At 39.7% G+C, this 22,140-nt stretch overlaps 1 protein-coding gene and 1 pseudogene across 2 annotated transcripts; both read left to right on the top strand.

Annotated features, from left to right (window-relative positions):
* The first annotated feature begins 1,499 nt into the window (after positions 1-1,499).
* LOC121803402 lies at positions 1,500-18,226 on the top strand (annotated as a pseudogene).
* Positions 18,227-19,457: 1,231 nt separating this feature from the next.
* LOC121802440 (nascent polypeptide-associated complex subunit alpha-like protein 3) lies at positions 19,458-21,588 on the top strand. 2 transcript variants are annotated; one of them, XM_042202116.1, is made up of 4 exons: positions 19,458-19,616; positions 20,321-20,393; positions 20,822-20,949; positions 21,029-21,588. In XM_042202116.1, the coding sequence occupies exons 1-4, from the start codon at positions 19,557-19,559 to the stop codon at positions 21,365-21,367; spliced, it is 600 nt and encodes a 199-aa protein (XP_042058050.1). In that variant the 5' UTR covers positions 19,458-19,556; the 3' UTR covers positions 21,368-21,588. The 2 variants fall into 2 exon arrangements, with proteins under 2 accessions (XP_042058050.1, XP_042058049.1); XM_042202115.1 differs by having other exon boundaries at positions 19,487-20,393.
* Positions 21,589-22,140: the final 552 nt, after the last annotated feature.

Genomic DNA, 22,140 nt, shown 5'->3' with positions numbered 1-22,140 from the left:
AAACTGTTGTTGCTGTGGGTGTGAGAAAATTTGTGAATTTTCTAGACGAAAATGGTGATAGATGAAGTTAAATTTGTCAAAGCTTCTCAAAGAATTTTTTGAGTTGTTTAGGATGGAATCGGCATCACAAATTGTGTTCCTTAACTTGTATGATGAGTAGTAATACGAAAGAAGATAATGTTTGATCTTGTGGCTTGAGCCAGATGCAGGGGTCGAGGATATGGAAATATATGGTTTGCCATTGTCAGATGAGGGTTAAGGAGCTTTCAGCCCTCTTTAGTGGGCAAGAAATTCAAGCGCAGGAGGGGCCGATCACATTATAAAATTTAGTTTAGTAAGACTTTGTATGCTATTAGTAGTTTATGGGAATAACATAAATTTTTGAAAAGCTCATAACTTTTAAGGCAGTTTTCCCTAAATCAGTCAAAGCCACATGTACTTTCCAGCTAAAAGATTTTTCGGCATTTCCCCTAGGGATTCATACTAGCCACGTCTGCATAATTTTACCAGAAAATATCAAGGTTAGGTTGGATGGGAAATGTGCATAGTCCGGGTTAGTTCATGACTTTGTATGTTACTTTTATAGTTCATGGGAAAAATTGGAATATTTGAAAATTTCATAACTTTTAGGGCAATTCGCCCTATATTTTATTACGCTTTAAGGAGTTTCAATTGTAAAGGAGTTTCCAAAATTAGAAAGTTCATACTTTACAGGGACGGACTAAATAGGAAATAGTTCATTCTTTTCAGGGACAAAGGAAGTAATATAAATTTCAAAGACAATGTTATATAAAAATGTTCTGCTTATTAGTTTTAAATTATTTAGATGGAAACTCCTTTAATTCTAAGAGAAAAAATTTATCTAAAAAAGTTTCACAAAAATATTTACTCTGTTTCGACGGAAAAACTAAAGTTTAAGTGAGTCTCTCGTGGAATACAATATTTTGATTAGGGTTAGACATTGTCTAGAGAAATCATCTGTGGAGCCTTTGTCGTAGCAGCAAGGAGGTTAGACATTATTGACTGAGATGTCAAGCTCGAGCCCTCTTATCTGAATTTCCTCAAAAAAAGCCCTTGGATTTTTTTGAGTATGGGGCTGCATGCGGTGGAATCAATCACTATAAAAAGTTTACCCAACACAACTTTTGCCTACAGGGCATCACAGTTGGTTCTGGAGGGGCAGAATTGCAAGAATGGCCAAATATCCCACTACTGCCGTGTAGTTGCAACATCTTTCAGGCATAAGTGTGAGCCAATGGAAAGTAGGCTTCTGGTAGGACCGTATGACCATCCCCCTTAGCGAGTCACTGTGTATCCTGATTGGACAACCCTCACAATACTGTTGGGCCGGAATATAAGGGCCTTTGGGGTTGGGGTTTCAACCTTTTGTAATAAACAAATAAGGATTTCCGTAGCGTTTTATAACTTTGTTTCTGTCTCTAGGGCTTTAAAGATCCCTCTCCAATTTTCTCTACTTCACCTACAAACAATTAAGTACTATGACTCAACAATCCCAAGAGGAGTTATTGGCACACCATCTTGAACAACATAATATTGATGTAACTTCTCTCTCTAATATATTTAGAACCCACACCTTTTTCTGGTTCGGATTTTTTTCTGGGTTTTTCGATTATTAAGTTCACTATTCCCATAAATATTTAGCTTTGTTTTTCAGTTTGGTATTTTTCTTACAGTTGAAGCAGCTGGCTTGTGCTAAGTAAGAAAAGGTTGTACACACATTTGGGGAAATTACTACAGTTTATGTTTTTTTGGCTTTGATGGTTTCAAATTAATTAGTTAAATTTAGGGAGTCAATTTCTTTGTTTGAGAATCGTATTAATAAAAAAAGTAATCATTTTTAGAGCATTTGCCTGTGGTATTGAGGGAAAACATTATCAGTGGATTTTGTATTCAAGTAATTTGATAGGTTCACATGATAAAACACCACCGATATGCCTCATAACAACGGATAATCAACACGCCTGAAGAAATAGGGGAATCACTTGTATTACGATAAGAACTCCGATAATAAAACAAGGGAAATGAAAGAAGAATTGCAGTAACTAATTCTATGGATCTCAGATCCGTAGGCCATAAATGAGTACACAATCAACATGCCTTGATAGTGGTCCCCCCATTCCTCTTATTATAGCTTCACTTGCTGTTAACTCCACATGCACCATTAGTAACAACTCAACACCGTCACTCCTTCACCATCTCCTCATGTTGACCCAGCTACCACATGGGCCTTTATTCAATGACTCATTCCTCACATACTCACCTAAGATAGGATGGCATGCATGTACACGTCCCCTCTCAGTAGTGCATACATCAATGCTACCCCCTTAAGGTTCCTTGTCCTCAAGGAACCAAGGAAAACGGGCCTTAATCTCCTCCGCAAACTCCCACGATGCATCTGTCGGAGAACGATCCGCCCAATGAATGAGCCATTAGGTGGCAGCATGATTGCGGCATTTTACCATCTTGTGGTCTAAAATCGCATGTGGATGGTGGCGGCGGCCGGTAGCTTCAGCTTGTATGGCACCTTCCACACTTTGTCCATAAGCTGATAAGGCCCATAGTACTTCGACACTAACTTGTGGTGGTTTTCCTTGACCGGACTTGTGGTGGTTTCCCTTCAGCACGAACTTGTGGTGGTTCCCCACTTTGTCCATAAGCTGATCGCGACGTCTACTGCCTCAACACGAGAATCCCCGGGCAAGTAAGGCATATGGATAGGGGGTGCGAACCCATAGAGTGCCTCAAAAGGAGTCATCTTAATCGACATATGGAACGAAGTATTGTACCAATACTCCGTGAGACTCAGCCACTGCATCCACGAGTGAGGTTTCTCCCCAGCCATACATCGAAGGTAGTACTGTAAATATCGGTTCACCACCTCCGATTGCCCTTCCATTTCTGGATGATATGCCGTGGAATATAGCAGCTCTATACCCAACAATCCAAAGAAATCCCGCCAAAAGCCTCCAACAAATATTACCCCACGATCACTAACAATGCGTACTGACATCCAATGAAGTTTAAAAACCGAATCCAAGAAGGTTTCTTCCACACCCTTAGCCGTGAACGGATGAGCCAAAGCCATAAAGTGGGCATACTTACTCATTCAATCAACCACCACCAAGATCGCATTTTTACCTCTCGAGGTTGGTAAGGCTTCGATAAAGTCCATCGTAAGGTCGGTGAATATAGTCGTTGGTACCGGAAGAGGCTGAGTAGACCTGCAGGAAGCGAATGACTCGCCTTATATTGCTGACCCACCACACACATTTGCACAAACTCCCGAACCTCCTTAAGCAACTTAGGCCAATAGAGCATTGTCGAGAGCCTCTTGTAGGTCAATAAGGCTCCCGAATGTCCCCCAAGAGCCGACTCATGAAACAAAGATATAATCTGCGTGCGTAAAACAAGGTCTTTCCCAACAACCAAGCGGCTCCTACGTCGCAGCTCCCCCTTCCTCCAAGTGAACTTAGGATGGGAATCAAAGTTGCTTTTCTTATCCTCAATGACCTGAATTATGTGTGTATCCGCTGCCCAAGAAGACTTAATCTTTGCTAACAGCTCCAAGGGAATTACATACGAAGTGAGTGCATATATCATAACTTCGGAAACTCGTGATAAGGCATCAGCCACCGAATTTTCTATCCCTTTTATGTAGCGAATCTCATTGTCGAATTGCATGAGCTTGGTCATCCAAGCTTGTTGTGTGGGGGTCGTGAGACGCTGCTCTAACAAATACTTCAAGCTTTGATGGTCCGTCAAAATCATAAACTTCTGACATTGGAGGTAATGACACTACTTATTGACTGTCAATAGGATCGCAAGCAACACCTCGTAGACTGATAGCGTCTGATACATTGGGGATAGAACCTTGCTAATGTATGCAATGGGGGTGTCTATGTTGCAATAGAACAGCCCCAATTCTCACACCGAAGGCATCTGTTTCGACGACAAAGTCTCGTGAAAAATATCAGGCAGGGTTAAGACCGGGGCAAAGGTCATTGCAATCTTGAGCCCTTCAAAGGCAGCCTCTGCCGATTAGGTCCACTGAAAACTCGCTCCTTTTATGACATTGATCAGAGGACGAACCAACACACCATAATCCTTCACAAACCTCCGATAATATCCCGTTAAGCCTAGAAAACTTCGAACATGCTTAACTGATTTCAGTAAAGGCCACGCTAAGACTGCCTCTATCTTACCCTTGTTCGTTGCTACTCCGGCCCTTTAGATGACATGACCAAGATACTTCATCTCCTCAACGCTTTGCCAACAGGTTGTGATGCCGCATCAGACTTAAGACTTATTGTACATGCTCAACGTGCTATGCTCGACTAACACTATAAATGAGTATATCATCGAAAAATACCAATACAAACTTCCGTAGAAACTCACGAAAGACCGTATTTATTAGATATTGGAATGTCTATGGCGTGTTGGTAAACCCAAATCACTCTGTCACGACCGCATTTTCTAAGGATAGAAAACACGGTTGATCGCGACTAGGGGAGGACTAAAGAAGCGGGGAAGAAAGGGGAAAAACAACACAACTCGACCATAGCTCCAAACAAATGGGAAAAGCTTGAAATAAAATCAGAGTTTTGAACAAAATAGACTTGAGTCTTTTAAGATGCACAACGGAAGCAAATGAACGCGGTTCCATGTATGAAGACATGGACCTCCGAGAGTCAAAATCTGACTGAATTAAGTGTCTTGTCTCAATAACACTTCCTCCACCACTTCGCTGCTCAACCTGCACATTTAGAAATATATGCAGGGCTGAGTACAAAAAGTACTCAGTGAACACATTGCCGAAAATTACACATATACATTTGAAAATATTGTCATGCCATCATCACAGTAACACTCGGGGTGTTGTTGAAAAGACCCGAGCTTACTAAAAATATCACATTGGGTTGCAACCCCTTTTCCTGTACTTTAGCCATATCTGATCACATTGTGCCGCTGAGATGGTGTTCTCATACGGTCACCTTCCCTGCCCAACACGTCAGAGGTATCCTTGTGCCTGGAAGGTGGCCACCTTCCACGGTCACCTTCTCTGCCGTTCACGGCCAGAGGTTCCAAGTAGGGACACCACCCTACCCGGACTAAAAATCGAATCGATTCACATATTTCATCATTCATAATTCACTTGGCCGTAGCCAACAGATAGGCATCATAACAAACATTTGTGGCAAGACAACATCATTAAGAATCACGAACATGGGTTCGTGTTTTTATAAAATACGATTTGTATTTTAGTATAAGAAAGCTCACCTTGATCGTTTAGTTTCTTTAACTTGAATTTTCCTGACTCCACCCTTAACTCACGGAGATAGCCTTTTGAAAACAAACAACGTACTAATAAGACTCGAGAAATTCACATACTTATAGGAATGCATGCCCTTACTTTATTTCTTTTATCATCTGTTCACCGTTAGAAAATTTTAGAAACTTGCATATTAATTAAATTGAGAAATTTAATTAATAGCACTTCTTTATTAAACTTAATTATTTTTGTGACTTGAGAACGTCGTCTCCCTCTTTCTTTCCATTTCCTTAGCGGCCGCCCGAGGAGTCGTGGGGCGATGCCGGTCGGCCACTCACGCCCATATTTCCACATTTGACTCCTCGTATTTTCCTCCATGATATCGAATTAAAAACCCAAAATTTATTTAAGCGCATAACTAAATTATCACAACTATTTTCCCTTTGAAAATATATTTATTTCGGACTTAGGATAAAATTATTCATCCTCCGAAATATTCCGGGATTAATTAAATATTCTTCACTATTAAATTTATTCATCGGCCCAAGGATTTAAAAAAAAAACCCCAAAACTTTAATTATTTCCCCACCTTATATCTCCAATAAAACTTCTAAAGCCCAAAGCAAATTTAAAAGGAGCCCATACTTTAATAAATCATCCACTTTTAATTAAAGAAGCCCAAACAAAACATTTAATTAATGAGGCCCAACATCTAATTTATTCACTAGCCCACCAAAACAAAAAAAAGTGTTGGTCCAAGAAACAAAAAAAAACATATGAACTCCCTTTTTTTTTAAAACAAACACGTACACTCATCACTTCCATTTTATAATATTAAGGAATTATTTCAATAAAGGAATTGAAGTACAGTACACTCCAATTCTTCATTTTATGAGATTTACACGTATACTCTCTCTCTCTCTCTTTTTCTCTCTCTCAACACAACAGAGGTAATCCTCAAATTCCCGTCGTTCTTCTCCGATCCCACCTCCAGAATCGACGGCCCACATATCTTTCGCCGAGGAATCCGTCGCGTCGCTGCTGTTCGCCGACGGTCGCTGCTGTGCAGTCGCCGTCGCGGTGGAGAATTTTCGCCGCCAATCCGCCGGGAAGAGCTGCTGCTGGGGGCGTCCACCGCCGTCCAGCCGAGCCACCTTCGCCGTCGGACGCCGCTGCTCCGTCGGTCAGCTCGCTGTTCGAACAGCCCGAAAACGACATCGCGCAGCCCCGAAACCAACCCGAACCACCCCGCAAGGTAAGTTCTTACGTTGTTTTCGTGAAATTAAAGTTCGATTCTTTGATTCGGTTTTGTTTTGGTTACTAGATTGTTAGATTGGTTACAAGTTATGAGATGCACAAAAATTGAGGCTATTGTAGAGGAATTGATGTACCTTTGTAGATTGGAAACGAATTGGCTCGAAAAATAGGTTCGGCTCTCGTTCTCTCCTCTCTTAGTTTTCTCAGATTTTCTGACAGAGAAAATTTAATGGGTTATCCAAAACTGGCAGATTAGTGATAGGGGATGTTTTGCAGATTACCTTGAGCTCGGCTAGATTGGAACGGGGAGAAAAGGTAGTTTTGTCCTTGCAAGAGGCTTGAGTTCGAATTCGATCTGAGAGTTGCCTTGTTCTTGTGAGAGATGTGAACATATATTATAGAGAAACTGAATGGTGGTGCAACGTTAAAGGTGATTTGTTTTGATGTGGGAGATATTTAGGGAGTGGGGAGAATAGGCCTTGTGTCTCGAACAAACATGAGCGGTGTAAACTTTTCCGGACACCCATAACATAACCCTTTCTTCCTCATTTTATCCATTTCCTTTGGGGTCAAATGCAGCCTCAATCCCATCAATTTAGTGTCTTAGCAACTGCATTTCTTGAAAACCCACCAGATTTTGAAGGCGTGGTCGTCACCGCCAATGACTTGGAGTAAGAATACCCTGTACCACCCGTGCTTCCTCCCCCCAAACTTCCTTTTGCCTCCCCCAAGGCGCGCAACGTCATCTCTTGGAGTTAAGCTAATGAAAATGCTTCGGCTAACCTTTTGGGTTTAAACATACGGACCAACATCTGCAGCTCATCAATCAACCCCGATAGGAACATGCTCAAGGCTTGATCCTCACGGATCCCTGTTCATAGATATGTCTCGTCGAAAGCATCCATGTATTCTTGGAGTGATCCGGTCTGTCGAAGGTTTCTTAGATCCGCCAATGGATCGGCATACGCCTGCGTGCCAAATCTAGCTCCCATGGCCATCACATATCCCCCCAATCAACAAGTGCAGCTTCACCTTATAGGTTGATAAACTCGTCCTCCCCACAAATCCGTCCCCATCAAACTACGGGAACACATCATCCATCCCTCAAATCTATCCCCCACAAAACAAGGAAAATGAAAAAACAATGAAAGGAATTGCAGAAACGAATTACAGTAACTAATCCTATGGATCTCAGATCCGTAGCAAACAATCAACATGCCTTGATAGTGGTCCCCCTTCCTCTCTTTATAACTTCACTTGTTGTTAACTCCACATGCACCGTTAGTAACAACTCAACACTTTCACTCCTTCACCATCTCTTCATGCTGACTCAGCTACCACATGCGCCTTTATTCAATGACTCATTCATCACATACTCACCTAAGATAGGATGCATGCACGTACACGTCCCCTCTCAGTAGTGCATGGATCATATTTGCTTAACATGTACTCCCTCCGTTCCATAGTATTGGAGACATTTTTTTTGGCGCGTGATTTAAGAAAATTTGTGTTAAGTGAGTAAAGCGAGTGAGAAGAAATGTGTAGAAATTTACAAAAAAGTGAAATGACTCCACTACTATGGAACATACAAAAATGACTCCACTACTATAGAACGGAGGGAGTAGAATTGAAATTTCAATCTGGTACGTGGTACAGGTGAAACATAGAGCTTTACAATTCCTCTCATAGAAATTCAAGTAATTGTTGATGTACATAGTTTGTATTGATTTGTGTTTAGGACCAAATGAAACCTATAGTTTACCGATATTTGAATTCGAAGTTATAGAGCAACATGATGAAAAGTGTAGATATTGTAAAATTAATTTCATTTTCTTCTAAAAAAACTGTTGTTATTTCTATGCTTTAAGAATGTGAGTGTGAATGTGTAATACTACATTTTATGTTTATAGGATTGTATTTCCACTTTTTTATTTCTAACATATGGAATCCAATGCTTCAAATTTCAGTTACTTTGCTGGAATAACTGATTTTCGGAGTAGCAACCATTTTATTATGACTTGATTTGATAATTTAATAAAAACATAATGCAGTTATTTTCCTTGGTGAATTTCCACTTCATACATGAGCTTATGAATGTTCCCAATAATATTGACATTAAGACCATTGATTTGATTCGATTCTTGTATGTGATTGTCATCCACACTGGAGATATGCATACAATTGATTTGGTTGTTTGAATGTACATGACGACAATTTGCACGAGGAAAAAACTATGTTCTATCACTTGGTTGCTTATTATTCATTTGTGGTTGCAGAACGATGAGCCTACAGTTGAGGATGAAGAGGAGGAGGATGAGGAGGACGATGATGATGAAGATGATGTTGAAGGTATGAGCCAAAAAGGAATCTCCATTTCCTCATTCCTCAATGAAGCTTGTCCTCTCTTTGAACAAATGTTGCTAGACACTAGACAGTAATTCAAGATTTAGGATATCTCTCCTTTTTTGGTTCTTAATTTTGCAAATGATTTGGAAAAATCATATTGGTTATGTTATTAAAAAGATATAGGTAGATAAACTCAGAGTTGGTACATTAGTATCTAAGATTTGATTCATTTACTATTCAAACTGGGATTCCATCGTTTCCCTTCAATTTCAGGCTGTTTTTCCGAATTTATCTATTTTTCAAAAAATGTAGGATAACAAAGCAGTTTGAGACTTGAGTTAAGTTCGATGCCAGTTTTAGTTTTAGCTTCCATTTTACATTACCAGTCGGAATAGATGTTATGAAAGCAAGACAGAAACTTGCAATAGATGTATAAAAGAAAGATAGAAACTCTTTTTTTTAATCAAAAAACACCCGTTGTGGGCGGGGGTTTAGGCAGACCCCAACCCGTAAATTAAATCAAAATATAACGTTCCAAAACATGATCCTAGTCCAAAAGTGACTAGGATCCAAAACAAGAACATGAAAAAATAAACTGAAGGTCCCTCAAGTCGGGATCCTCTATGATATCAAAACTAAAATAGAAACTAAATGAACAAAAGGAAAAGACAAGTGTAAAATAATAAGAACAACTCTAAGTTCAAAATCAATCTACATCTTTGCGTCAGAAGCGAAAGTTAGGATATCCCAGCTGGTCCATCCTAACAAGCGCCTTCAGGTACCGAGGCGCAGAAACTGAATCATAATACAGAAACTCGTTTCCACTTCATACGTTGTTAAAAATCGATTCTTCATGAACTTGTTTCTGTTGCCCGGACAAGAAGACAACAGTGGTAGGTCGAATCAGAGCCGCAGTGAGAAGAAGAGTCACAAGGCAATGCTAAAGCTGGGAATGAACCCAATCCCGGGGGTCAACCGAGTCATTGTGAAGAAGAGCAGGATTTCTAACGGATCACATAAAAACTTATCTATTTAGTAGATTATTTAGATAAACTCTATTCGCGTAATTCTCACATGTATCATGCTCACAACTTGAATTTAAACATGCTTTAGTACAAAAATCCCTAAAACATGTTTGCTACGGAGTTAGCCAATTTACCTCGTTGATTCACTTAAGAATCGAAGATGGTTTGCGTCTTCTCCACGTGAAGATCTTGAGTACTATGATATGATATTTGTGTGGGCACATCTCACCAGAATACTAGGACTTAAATAAAGAAGACAGAATCCTGCTCACGAAAGGAGAGCAAAAATTGTTCCTCTCCTTGGAATAGGGGGGACGAAAATTGTAAAATAAAACAAGTATGTTTTCTATCTCCTTTATTCTCCTATTTATATTAAGTCACATATTGGGCTCAGTCAGGGATCTAAGGAAGAATTTGGATATGGCCTCCCCCAATTAGCTTTTTACTAATTAAATTGAACTCACAATTTAATATGAGCTTATATTGGAATATTACAATCAGTCACTAAAGAAGTAATATTGCATTGCCCATCCAAATCCGAAATTACAAGTATTCCCGGTTTCCATTTATTTGTCATTTATTTCTCCCGTTTAAGATAGAATCATCCATTAATTAATCAATGTCTGCTATGGACTTAATTAATTAACATATTATAAACTCTAAGAGTGGACTTAGCAAGAAACGCTTTTTTATTATTCATAGAGTAATCAAACTCCAACTAGCTAGGTTCTGAATAATAAAACCTTGTTTCGAGCTCCTCTTGTGGATGTTATCAAACGAGACTCACTTGGCGCACGATTCAATATAATAGCAATCCTGGCACCACTAGATATTAATCGCCACTACCCAAGATACCAGGATCGTTGGGTTACGAAAAACCCGCACCTATTGGTAAGTCAAAGTAGTAGATAATAAATATCGTATGCTCAATGCTAACGTACATTGATTAAGAAATTAATTATCAAGACCTCGTCTTTCAGTATATAGCATAAAGACTCGTCTGACCGTTTAGATCCAATTCAGTGCTATACCACACCAACGTCATCTTATTTCAATAAGGCTTAGAAATAATCAGACTGACATTTCAACCTTTCACGATAGGTAGTCTAGGCATGTCTTGGTTGTGAAATTCTTATTTTTCTTTGTTCAGAATTGACTGTGTTACCTTAAAGTGGACGACGCCCACAACAGGTCTACTAAAACAAAGACTTAAACTTTGTTACGTTCGCTTATACATTTAAATATGCAATAAACATCTATTAAATGTAAAACATAAAAACATTATGACAAAATTAATCTGTTGCATTCATTTGAAAAGAATATATAGAGTTTTACAGTATTCAATCACTCGAAACGTGATTTCTAGTATACAAAACCCTAACAGTCTCCCACTTATACTCAAAACAGCTTTCGAGTATACAAAATGGTAGTGCACACGTCTTAAAATTTCTCTCACTTATACTGAAAGCGAGTTGAGGTCTTGAATGAGTCGAACTCTCATCCCTTCAACGTGGCGTTCGAACTGTTTCACCACCAATGCCTTTGTAAAAGGATCTGCCAGGTTGTTCTCTGACGCAATCTTGACCACTTGTATGTCTCCTCTCTGCACTATATCTCTAATGATATGATACTTCCGCTCTATATGTTTGCTCGCTTTGAGAGCTCTTGGTTCTTTCGAGTTTGTCACATCACCAGAATTGTCACAATAAATAGTGATGTTCTTGGGCAGATTCGAAACCACACCTAAATCCATAAGGAAGTTCTTGAACCATACTACCTCTTTTGCAGCCTCCGAAGCGGCCACATACTCGGCTTCCATGGTCGAGTCCGCAATGCATTTCTGCTTCACACTATTCCAAATTACGGCTCCACCTCCTAAGGTGAACACATATCCTGAAGTAGATTTTCTCGAGTCCTGATCAGCTTAAAAGTCTGAGTCAGTATATTCCTAAGGACAGAGCTCGGCTGCATTGTAAAGTAGAGCATAGTCCTTAGTCCGTTTAAGGTACTTGAGTATGTTCTCTACGGCAGTCCAATGTCCTTGGCCCAGATTCGACTGATATCTTGCCACCATGCCAACAACAAAGCAAATATCAGGTCTCGTACAAAGCATAGCATACATGAGACTTCCAACTGCCGAAGCATATGGAATCCTTCTCATTTCTTGTATCTCAGACGGCGTTTTCGGGCACATCTCTTGAGATAAATGGATGTCATATCTAAAAGGTAAGAAACCTTTCTTGGCGTCATGTATACTAAAGCGACTAAGTACAGTGTTAATGTAAGGTTCTTGAGATAAGCACAACATCTTCTTTTCTCGATTCCGAAGAACCTTGATACCGAAGATGTGTCCCGCGTCTCCCATATCCTTCATCTCGAACTGGTTTGACAACCAAGAACACAACATTCTCTTTTTCAATCTTCTTATACACGCAGCTTTTATTTGGGCATTTTTCGAATCCAAACTTGCGAACTGTTTGATCGAAATACTGATTCCATGATCTAGATGCTTGGTTAAGGCTATAAATAGCCTTCTTAAGCTTCCAAACCATGTTTTCCTTGCCCTTTATGGCATATCCCTCGGGTTCTTCCATGTAGATGGTCTCCTCAAGACTGCCGTTGAGGAACGCAGTCTTAACGTCCATCTGCCATACATCCCAATCCATATAAGCTGCTATAGACAACAGTATCCGGATCGATTTGAGCATGGCCACCGGGGAGAAAGTCTTGTCATATCGACACCTTCCTTTTGGGTATAACCCTTGGCCACTAGTCTTGCCTTGAAGACTTTAAATCGTTCATCGGGTCCACGTTTACGTTTGTATATCCACTTGCTCCCAATGGCAGTACAGACTTCGGGTAGGACAGACAAATCGTAGACTCTGCTTTCACCCATTAGCAATGATCGACATCTGCCAGCGCCTCTGCAAAGTTCTAGGGATCTAATACATTGCTGTCCGAGGAGCGATCAATAGATTCTCCCAAACCAATGTATCTATTGGGCTCATGAGAGAACCTCCCACTGCGGCGCGGCACTACAATGCTTGGAGTAGAAGTTGAAGTTTCTGGAATTGTTTGTACACTAGGTACGGGTTCTTGGTTAATGGAACTTGTGACAGAAGTTAGCTCATCTAGAGTCACTTCACTGCTGGGTTTATGATTCATTACATAGTTTTTAATAAGATGTTGTTCCACAAGAGAATGAATCCTCCTTTCATTGGCATGACCAAGTTAAGGTTCCATAAGTACGTTTCGTTCATTGAACTTGAAGGTTCTTTTCGTTTCTTTGAAATTTTCGATGTGTATTAAGTTCTGATTTGCGATTATTAAATTGTGTAGACGTGATTGTGTACATATTGTTTTCCATGATACCACGACAGATATACGAACCATCTTTCTTAATAACGCAATTGTCATTAAAAGAAATCGAATATCCATCAAAAACCAATTTAGAAACTGAAATTATATTTCTTCTAAAAGAAGGTATCAACAAACCATTTTTCAAAATCAAAATTCTATCACTACTAAAACACAAATAATTGTCTCCCACTGCGATGGCCGCCACTTTTGTAGCGTCGCCCAGCTGGACTTCGATCTCACGATCATGTAGCCGTCTTGTAACCTGCATTAAGTCAGGATCAAAACAGATATGATCAGTCGCTCCTGTGTCAATAACCCAAGTGCAAGTAGATGTCGAAGTCAAACAAGACTCGACTACCAGAGCTTGGGGCATACCTGTAGCCTTGCCCCTTTTAGGACAGTCTGGCTTCCAATGCCCCTTCTCACCACACTTGAAACACTTCCCCGTGGGCTTCTTGTTTGCCCTCTTCTTTTTCTTTCCCTTAGCCATCTTGGCCGCTCCTGAGTTCGGTGTTGACTTCTTTCCTACGCCAAACTTATAGCCAGAGGAACGAGGCCCCAAAGTCATCATGGCCGCCTTAGAGTGAACCATAAGGTCCTCTGCCGACAGAAGTTCAGTTAACAGTTCTGCCAAGGTGTAATTCCTTTTGTTCATCTCGAAATTGAGCTTGAACTGCTGGAAGCTAGGGGGAAGACTTTGAAGGATGATGTCCCTCCCAAAACCTCAATTTGGTTGAGGTGGCCCATCATCTCGAGGACATGGTCCCTCACTGACGAGCCTTCCTTCATTGTCTTTGACATGATACTCCGAAAGCCTTGAGACTTAGCCGTTCGATTCTGAGTACCAAAAAGATTCTTGAGATTCTGCATGATCTCGGCGGCCGTTTCCATGGCAGAATGCTGATGCTTGAGTACTGAAGACATAGAAGCCAACATGTAGCACTTAGCCATCTCATTCGCCTTATGCCGTCGTTTGTGTGCATCTCTGACACCGGCCGCAGCATTAGCCAGCGGCACTAGAGGTCGCGGGGTTGTGAGTACAAAGCTGTACTCTTCTGCTGTAAGAACGATTTCCAAGTTTTGTTTCCATTCTATGTAATTTTGGCCCTCGAGTTTGTTTTCTTTAAGAATTGCAGAAAGATGATTGAATGACATCTTGACGATTTGATTTGCACTGCAAAACATAGTATTTACTATTTGTCATAAACTTATGTAAAAAGTTTGATCAGATTAACCATAAAACTTTTCAAAATCTTATAACTGTAAAATTAAAATTTTGTACCCTCCATAAGAGGTCAATACACATTAAAACTCTACAATTTTACTGGTCACAACACCGACGAATAGTCCAGAGACCACATAATGGATGGCCGCCTAATGTTGCCTAAGCAAGACCACCAAATTTAGCATTACAGAGTCTTATTTCTACAACACACTCCCATAACAATGCTCATGTGCTGCTAACAAGATCAAGCTATCTCATAAATCCTGTGTGAACTTCTGAATCTCGTAGTTTCTTAGGATTATTGTCCCCTCTTAATGGGTAGCGATAATATTAGAAACCACATTCTAGTTCATACTATTTATCTTTGAGAAGTCCACCCTCATGAACTTGCTATTTCGTAGGATTATTGTCCCTACATAATGGGTGGCGATAATATTGGAAATAAGCTTCATAAATTGCAGACCAATTGATGGAGACCATATACAAACATTAAGTTCGTAATTATAGCTTGGATATTTGAGTTATGGTTTTTCCTTTAATTATCCTTAGTCTTGAGGCAGATTAAGGCTTAATTAAATTCTGTTGGTATTTAATTTGCTGGATAATTAAATCTTTCATTTACTTTGGTATCTTCCTTTAGGAAACCATTGTTCTAGAATTTAATTCTTATCCATGTCTACTATAAAATATATCTAAAATAAACAAGATATTTAATTCTTAATAAGACATGAAAAATTAAATTCAAATTATTTCCATGTTCAAGATTAGGAAGAATTTTTTTTATTATTTAATGTATTCTTACATATCTATCCTTATTAGGATTCTAGATATATAAATATTAGAAAATTATTAAATTATGCTTGTCCATATCATCTAGGAATCAAAATAATATTATTTATTTCCATAGATGTGGATAATAATATAAATATTCCTAAAATCTAGGGAAATCTTCCAAAAATATTTTATTTTCATTAAATAATAATATTTTAATGATATCTTTTAATTAAAAATTAAATAATCATTAAAATAATCTTTCATCGTTATCTCATTGCACGAGGTTCGCACGAACGATGAACGACGAAGATCTGACGAGTTCGTCATCGTATCACGACGCGCACGGCGTTTCGGCCAGCAGCGCTCGTGTCGCGCGCCAGTGTCTCGGCCGCCTGGCTCGTCGGGCGTCGTGAGTACTCAGCCTGCAGGTGCGCCGTGGCGCGTCTGCTCTCGGCCACCTAGCTCATCGGTTGGCGCCAACATCTCGGCTAGGAGATCGCGCGGTGGCGCGAATCTTCTCGGCTAGCGGCAATCGCCCGTCTCGACCATCCGAAACTCGCCGCTCCCACTGCTCCGGCACACGTCGCGCTGCGAGGCGCACACGTCATGACCAGTAGCTTGGAGCTACGTCCCGGGCCTTCCGCCTAGTGTTGGAGCTCTCGGCATCTCGGTGTCTCAGCGGATTCTCGGTTGAACCGCCGCACCGCGCCAGCCACCGTGTCGACCTCGACGCGGGTTCCGTCTAGGGCGTGCGGTCTCGGTCGGCGGCGCGCACAAGCCCACGCTTGTCTGCGCGTCGCCCCGTGATCGTGAGCCCCTGGCTCCCACTCAATCGATGACCCTTTCTCGATCGCGTGTGGTGCGATCCGTCTCTGCACGAGCGCCGACTGATCGCACGTCTCGTGCGATCGAATAATTCAAGTTGTTTGATTCGATAGTTCTTGAGTTCAACATGCATAAAATATAAACAAAAAGAAACAACAAGAACATGCTTCGTAAACAAATAACATATGCATACATGAATTTTGTAAAATTTAAATCCAAATAATCAGAGCCAAAGACTGGCTCTGATACCAATTGAAGGGGTTTGCTGCGGAAGCGTGCGTTATAACGGATCACATAAAAACTGATCTATTTAGCAAATTATTTAGATAAACTCTATTCGCGTAATTCTCACATGTATCATGCTCACAATTTGAATTTAAACATGCTTTAGCACAAAAAATCCCTAAAACATGCTTGCTACGGAGTTAGCCAATTTACCTCGTTGATTCACTTTAGAATCGAAGATGGCTTGCGTCCTCTCCACATGAAGATCTTGAGTACTCGAGCTTGGATCTTCTGACTGGTATCCCGGACTATAATCTGATATTTATGTGGGCAATTCTCACCAGAATACTAGGACTTAAATAAAGAAGACAGAATCCTGCTCACGGAAGGAGAGCAAAAAATGTTCCTCCCCTTGGAATGGGGAGGGGGGGAGGGGACGATAATTGTAAAATAAAACAAGTATGTTTTCTGTCTCCTTTATTCTCCTATTTATATTAAGTCACATATTGGGCCCAGTCAGGGATCTAAGGAAGAATTTGGATATGGCCTCCCTCAATTAGCTTTTTACTAATTAAATTGAACCCACAATTTAATATGAGCTTATATTGGAATATTACAATCAGCCACTAAAGAAGAAGCAATATTGCACTGCCATCCAAATCCGAAATTACAAGTATTCCGGGTTTCCATTTATTTCCCGCGCTTAAGATAGAAACACCCATTAATTAATCAATGTCTGATATGGACTTAATTAATTAACATATTATAAACTCCAAGAGTGGACTTAGCAAGAAACACTTATTTATTATTCATAGAGTAATCAAACTCCAACTAGCTAGGTTCCGAATAATAAAACCTTGTTTCGAGCTCCTCTTGTGGATGTTATCAAACGAGACCCACCTCGCACACGATTCAATATAATAGCAATCCTGGCACCGCTAGATATTAATCGCCACTACCCAAGATACCAGGATCGTTGGGTTACGAAAAACCCGCACCTATTGGTAAGTCAAAGTAGTAGATAATAAATATCGTATGCTTAATGCTAACGTACATTGATTAAGAAATTAATTATCAAGAACCCGTCTTTCAGTAGATAGCATAAAGACTCGTCTTGCCGTTTAGATCCAATTCAGTGCTATACCACACCAACGTCATCTTATTTCAATAAGGCTTAGAAATAATCGGACTGACATTGCAACCATTTACGATATGTAGTCTAGGTTTGTCTAGGTTGTGAAATTCTTATTTTACTTTGTTCAGAACTGACCGTGTTACCTTAAAGTGGACGACGCCCACACAACCGGTATACTAAAACAAAGACTTAGACTTTATTACGTTCGCTTATACATTTAAATATGCAATAAACATCCATTAAATGTAAAACATAACAACATTATGACAAAATTAATCTGTTGCATTCATTTGAAAAGAATATATAGAGTTTTACAGTATTCAATCACTCGAAATGTGATTTCTAGTATACAAAACCCTAACAAGTTTTTATTCCCTTATTTCTATCAATCAACAACTCGGATGTGGCTTTAATATTGTGAGCTGGTGTTTCAGATTCTATTCACCATCTCAACGCCAGACGTCTTTAAGGGCCCAAACTGAGATACCTACGTCATCTTTTGGGAGGCCAAGATTGAGGATCTTAGCTCGCAATTGCAAACTCAAACTGCTGAGCAGTTCAAGGTTCCCTTTCTCGACATCAGCCAAGCTACACCAAAGGCAGCCGTAGCTCAAGATGATGAAGATGGAGATGAGACATGCGTTGAACCCAAGTACATTGAGCTGGTCATGACACAAGCCGGGGTTTCAATGGCTAGGGCCGTCAAAGCCCTCAGAGACTCCGATGGAGACATTGTCTCTGCCATTATAGAGCTCACAAATTAGACTAGCTGTTGTGACATGATAGAGCAATTGTGTAATCGAGGCAAACAAAAAACGTAAATAGACACAGAATTTACGTGGTTCACCAACGTTGTGTTGGCTACGTCCACGGGCGGAAATGGAGAACGTATGTTATTCAGATTGTTTTCAGATTACAGAGTTATGCGCTCTACTTCTATATAAATAGGCACACAGACGACGGGCTAGGCCCAATACAAAATTAAGACCTAAAACAGAAACATATTATAGAACCCCGTTCGGCTAGCGGGAAACTATACAGATTCAAGGTATGCTAACAATAGCATTGATATTGAATCATCGGGGTAGCCCCGTTGTTATAATAACTACTCCTTCCATTTCCTAGAAATAGAAATTCTTTCCTTGTTGGTCCATTTCCTAAAAATAGAAACATTCCATTTTAGAAAATGATCCCGCCATTCACCAACACTAATTCTACTATTTTTTTTCTCCTCCATCTTACTTTATCCATTTTTCTTCTCCTTTCTTTTACTTTACCAATTTTGTATTACAATCGTGTCGATTCCAAACTTCCTATTTGAAGGAAATGGAGGGAGTATATTTCTCGGTTCTTAATCTATTCTACTCGTATTTGTTAGTATGCCTTGAATCTGTATAGTTTACCGCTAGCCGAACGGTGGTCTCGCTGTTTATGGTATGATATGTTTCTGTTTTAGGCATTAATTATTTTATTGGGCATAGTTTGTCGTCTTTGCATCTATTTATATAGAAGTAGGGGCACATAACTCTGTAATCTGAAAACAATCTGAATAACATCTGTTTTCCATTTTTTGCCCGTGGACGTAGCCAACACAACTTTGGTGAACCACGTAAATTCTGTGACTCTTTACGTTTCTGTTTGTCTCGATTACACAATTGTTTTATTTTGTCACAATACTATTACCCAATGAGCTAACATATATACACGTATTATGGGAAAAAATGTTGAATATTTGCAAAAGTGATACTTCCTCCATTCACGAATACGAGTTCTATTTTTAATTTCGGTCCGTATGCGAATAGAGTCCTAACTTATTTTTTCTATAAATATTTAATGGTGATAAGCATTTACATTTCACTTAAGACAAATGTATGACACCGACAAATAAAATACAGTTCGCCCAATAAAAGGGAAAAGAAACGACAAAGAGTAGTCGATAGCGTTTTCTAAGGAGAAACCCGCTTTTAGCGTAAGCCATCTTACTTAAAAATAGGGTTTTCTTAGGTAACATTGCCTCCGTTTAGGGTTTTACACACGCACTCCTCTCTCTCTCTCTCTCGCTTGCTTCCGTTTCTCTCGTTTACCAGCACAAGAATGACTCAACAATCGCAGGAGGAGTTATTGGCCCACCATCTTGAGCAACAGAAGATTGGTGTAACCTCTCTTTCTCTCTCACGCATTGGCAAATAAATAGAAGCCAAGGCTTGTGCGTGTTTTTGGATTATTGAATTCGTAGTTTTCATCGTGTTTCGGTTAATTTTTCGATTTGGTACTTATTTTTGCTTGGTAAAGAAAAATCCGTGTTATTGGAGATTCCAGTTTCTCTTCGATTTAGGATCTAGGGTTTTGGTGATTTTGAGTGTTTCAAATCAATACAAGTTGGGTGTAGAGACTTATTTATTCGTTTGAGAAATTGATTAACGAAGTAATTAATCGCTGTGTATTATTTTTTCTCTGGTATTCTGGGCATGCTATATTATATAATTCTACATGTTCTGTCATTTTTTATATTGGATTTAGAAAACGGAGTCATATATTTTCGTGTCAATTGAGAAAATGGAAAATTTAACTTTATTGCATTTATGGTTTTGCTTTCAGGCATTAAGATTGTGTGCATCAGAAGTTATATGAAATGATCCCATAAATTAGTATGTATGGAGTTTGAAATCTACTTCTTGTTTGCTGAATGTGTGATGCTTCTAGTTCCATGTTCAAGAATTGCTGGTATCTAATTTTGTGATTGCAAGTATTGTAAATGTAATTGACTAAGCCGTAGTTCCATGACCGTCTTACATGAAAGAATGGAAAAAAGAACATGTTCTGCTACTTGGTTGCTCATTGTTAAATTATGCTTGCAGAATGATGAGCCTATAATTGAGGATGAAGAAGATGACGATGATGATGATGAAGAGGACGATGATGATACTGAGGGTATGTTTCCACCCTAGATTCTAAAATGATTCTCCTTATTTCTCACAGAAGCTTGTGATCTCCTTGAATATATGGTGCAAGACAGTAATTGAAGATTTTGGATTCTGTTCTTGATTTTGCAATTGTTGTGGAGAGAAACTCGCAGTTGGTTCTCTTTTGCTATCTAAGATCCGATATCTTTATCTGTGTTCAAGTTGTTTTACCTTTAATTCCATACTGAAATCTATGATAGTAATGCACTCTTGAGTTCAAGCATATCTTGTTAATTTCAGTTTAAGTTTCAATATTATGGTCAATAACAGCTAGGCATTAGCAATTAAGACAGCTATTGGTTGAAATGGATGTATTGAAGTATGCCAAACAACGAAATTTCTTATAGTATCAAGAAATTCAACCTAGACCAATTACTGACTAGTCTCTCTTGACAGGACAAATAGATGCCAGCGGTAGATCAAAGCAGAGCCGTAGTGAGAAGAAGAGTCGCAAGGCAATGCTAAAGCTGGGAATGAAGCCAATCCCAGGGGTCAGCCGAGTCACTGTCAAGAAGAGCAAGAATGTTAGTTTGTATTCCTGTATTTCTTTTAATCATTGACTTGGTTGCGTCTTTGCTGACCATTTAATGTAATGTGCTGCAGATCCTGTTTATCATCTCAAAGCCAGATGTGTTCAAGAGCCCGAACTCAGATACCTATGTCATCTTTGGTGAGGCCAAGATTGAGGATTTGAGCTCACAATTGCAAACTCAAGCTGCAGAGCAGTTCAAGGTTCCCGTTCCCAACATTGGCCAAGCCACACCAAAGGCAGAGCCAGAAGCTGTAATTCAAGATGATGAAGATGTAGACGAGACTGGTGTGGAACCCAAGGACATTGAGCTAGTCATGACACAAGCTGGGGTTTCAAGGGTTAGGGCTGTCAAAGCTCTCAAGGAGGCCAATGGAGACATCGTCTCTGCTATTATGGAGCTCACAAACTAAACAAGGCCTCATGCTTAGATATGTTTCCTTGTTGAGGGCCACCATTTTCCTATTAACCCTGTGATATCGAATCATTTAGGTTGAGCAGTCTGCTTCACTTTTCAGTTTTCTGTGTGTTGCAATACAACTCTAGTAGAATTGTGATAACTATGTTCTTAGTTTTGCATCTGTGTCTGCTCTCATCCTTTAGCCTTATGAGAAATATGATTAAGTTATCCATATTCTATGTTTTCCATTCAGTTTCTGTTAAACTTGTATTAGGAGACTTCAATCCTCCGGTTTTCTAGGGGTGTAATTGAATTTCATTAATCCGAAACGTTAGTAGTTAAAATCAAGACCGAAGTTGGGAAGGTGCAAGATAAGATAAAATGATTCACTGAAATTGAAAGATATAAATATTTAACAGCTCAATCAGCTTGGTGCTTGTGGTGCCCTTGAATGAGACTAGCGGAACGGACACTAGCACGACTAATGCCTCCTCGTAGAAAACTCTACGTTGTTCCTAGTCATCGACTGTTGCAGCCACAACACGATGCATGTAGAGTGATAGAGAAGACTTCCTTCCACATGACACATGGGGAATCTTCACGAACATGCTCCTTTGAAACCTTAACTGTTTGCAGGGTATTGATAGTCAATTTTTGAGCCATTTTATTTTAGGAACACGCTGACTCTCTTGCTCAGGACACGAATACCCCCTTAACTGTTTGCAGGGTATCGATAGTCAATTTTTAGCCAATTAAAGTTGTATTTGTAACCACCATAAGTTGCTG

The sequence above is a fragment of the Salvia splendens genome, chromosome 5, assembly GCF_004379255.2.
Source record: "Salvia splendens isolate huo1 chromosome 5, SspV2, whole genome shotgun sequence".
Lineage (NCBI taxonomy): Eukaryota > Viridiplantae > Streptophyta > Magnoliopsida > Lamiales > Lamiaceae > Salvia > Salvia splendens.
Note: the sequence above shows the minus strand (reverse complement) of the source record. Positions and strands in the feature narration are given on the sequence as shown.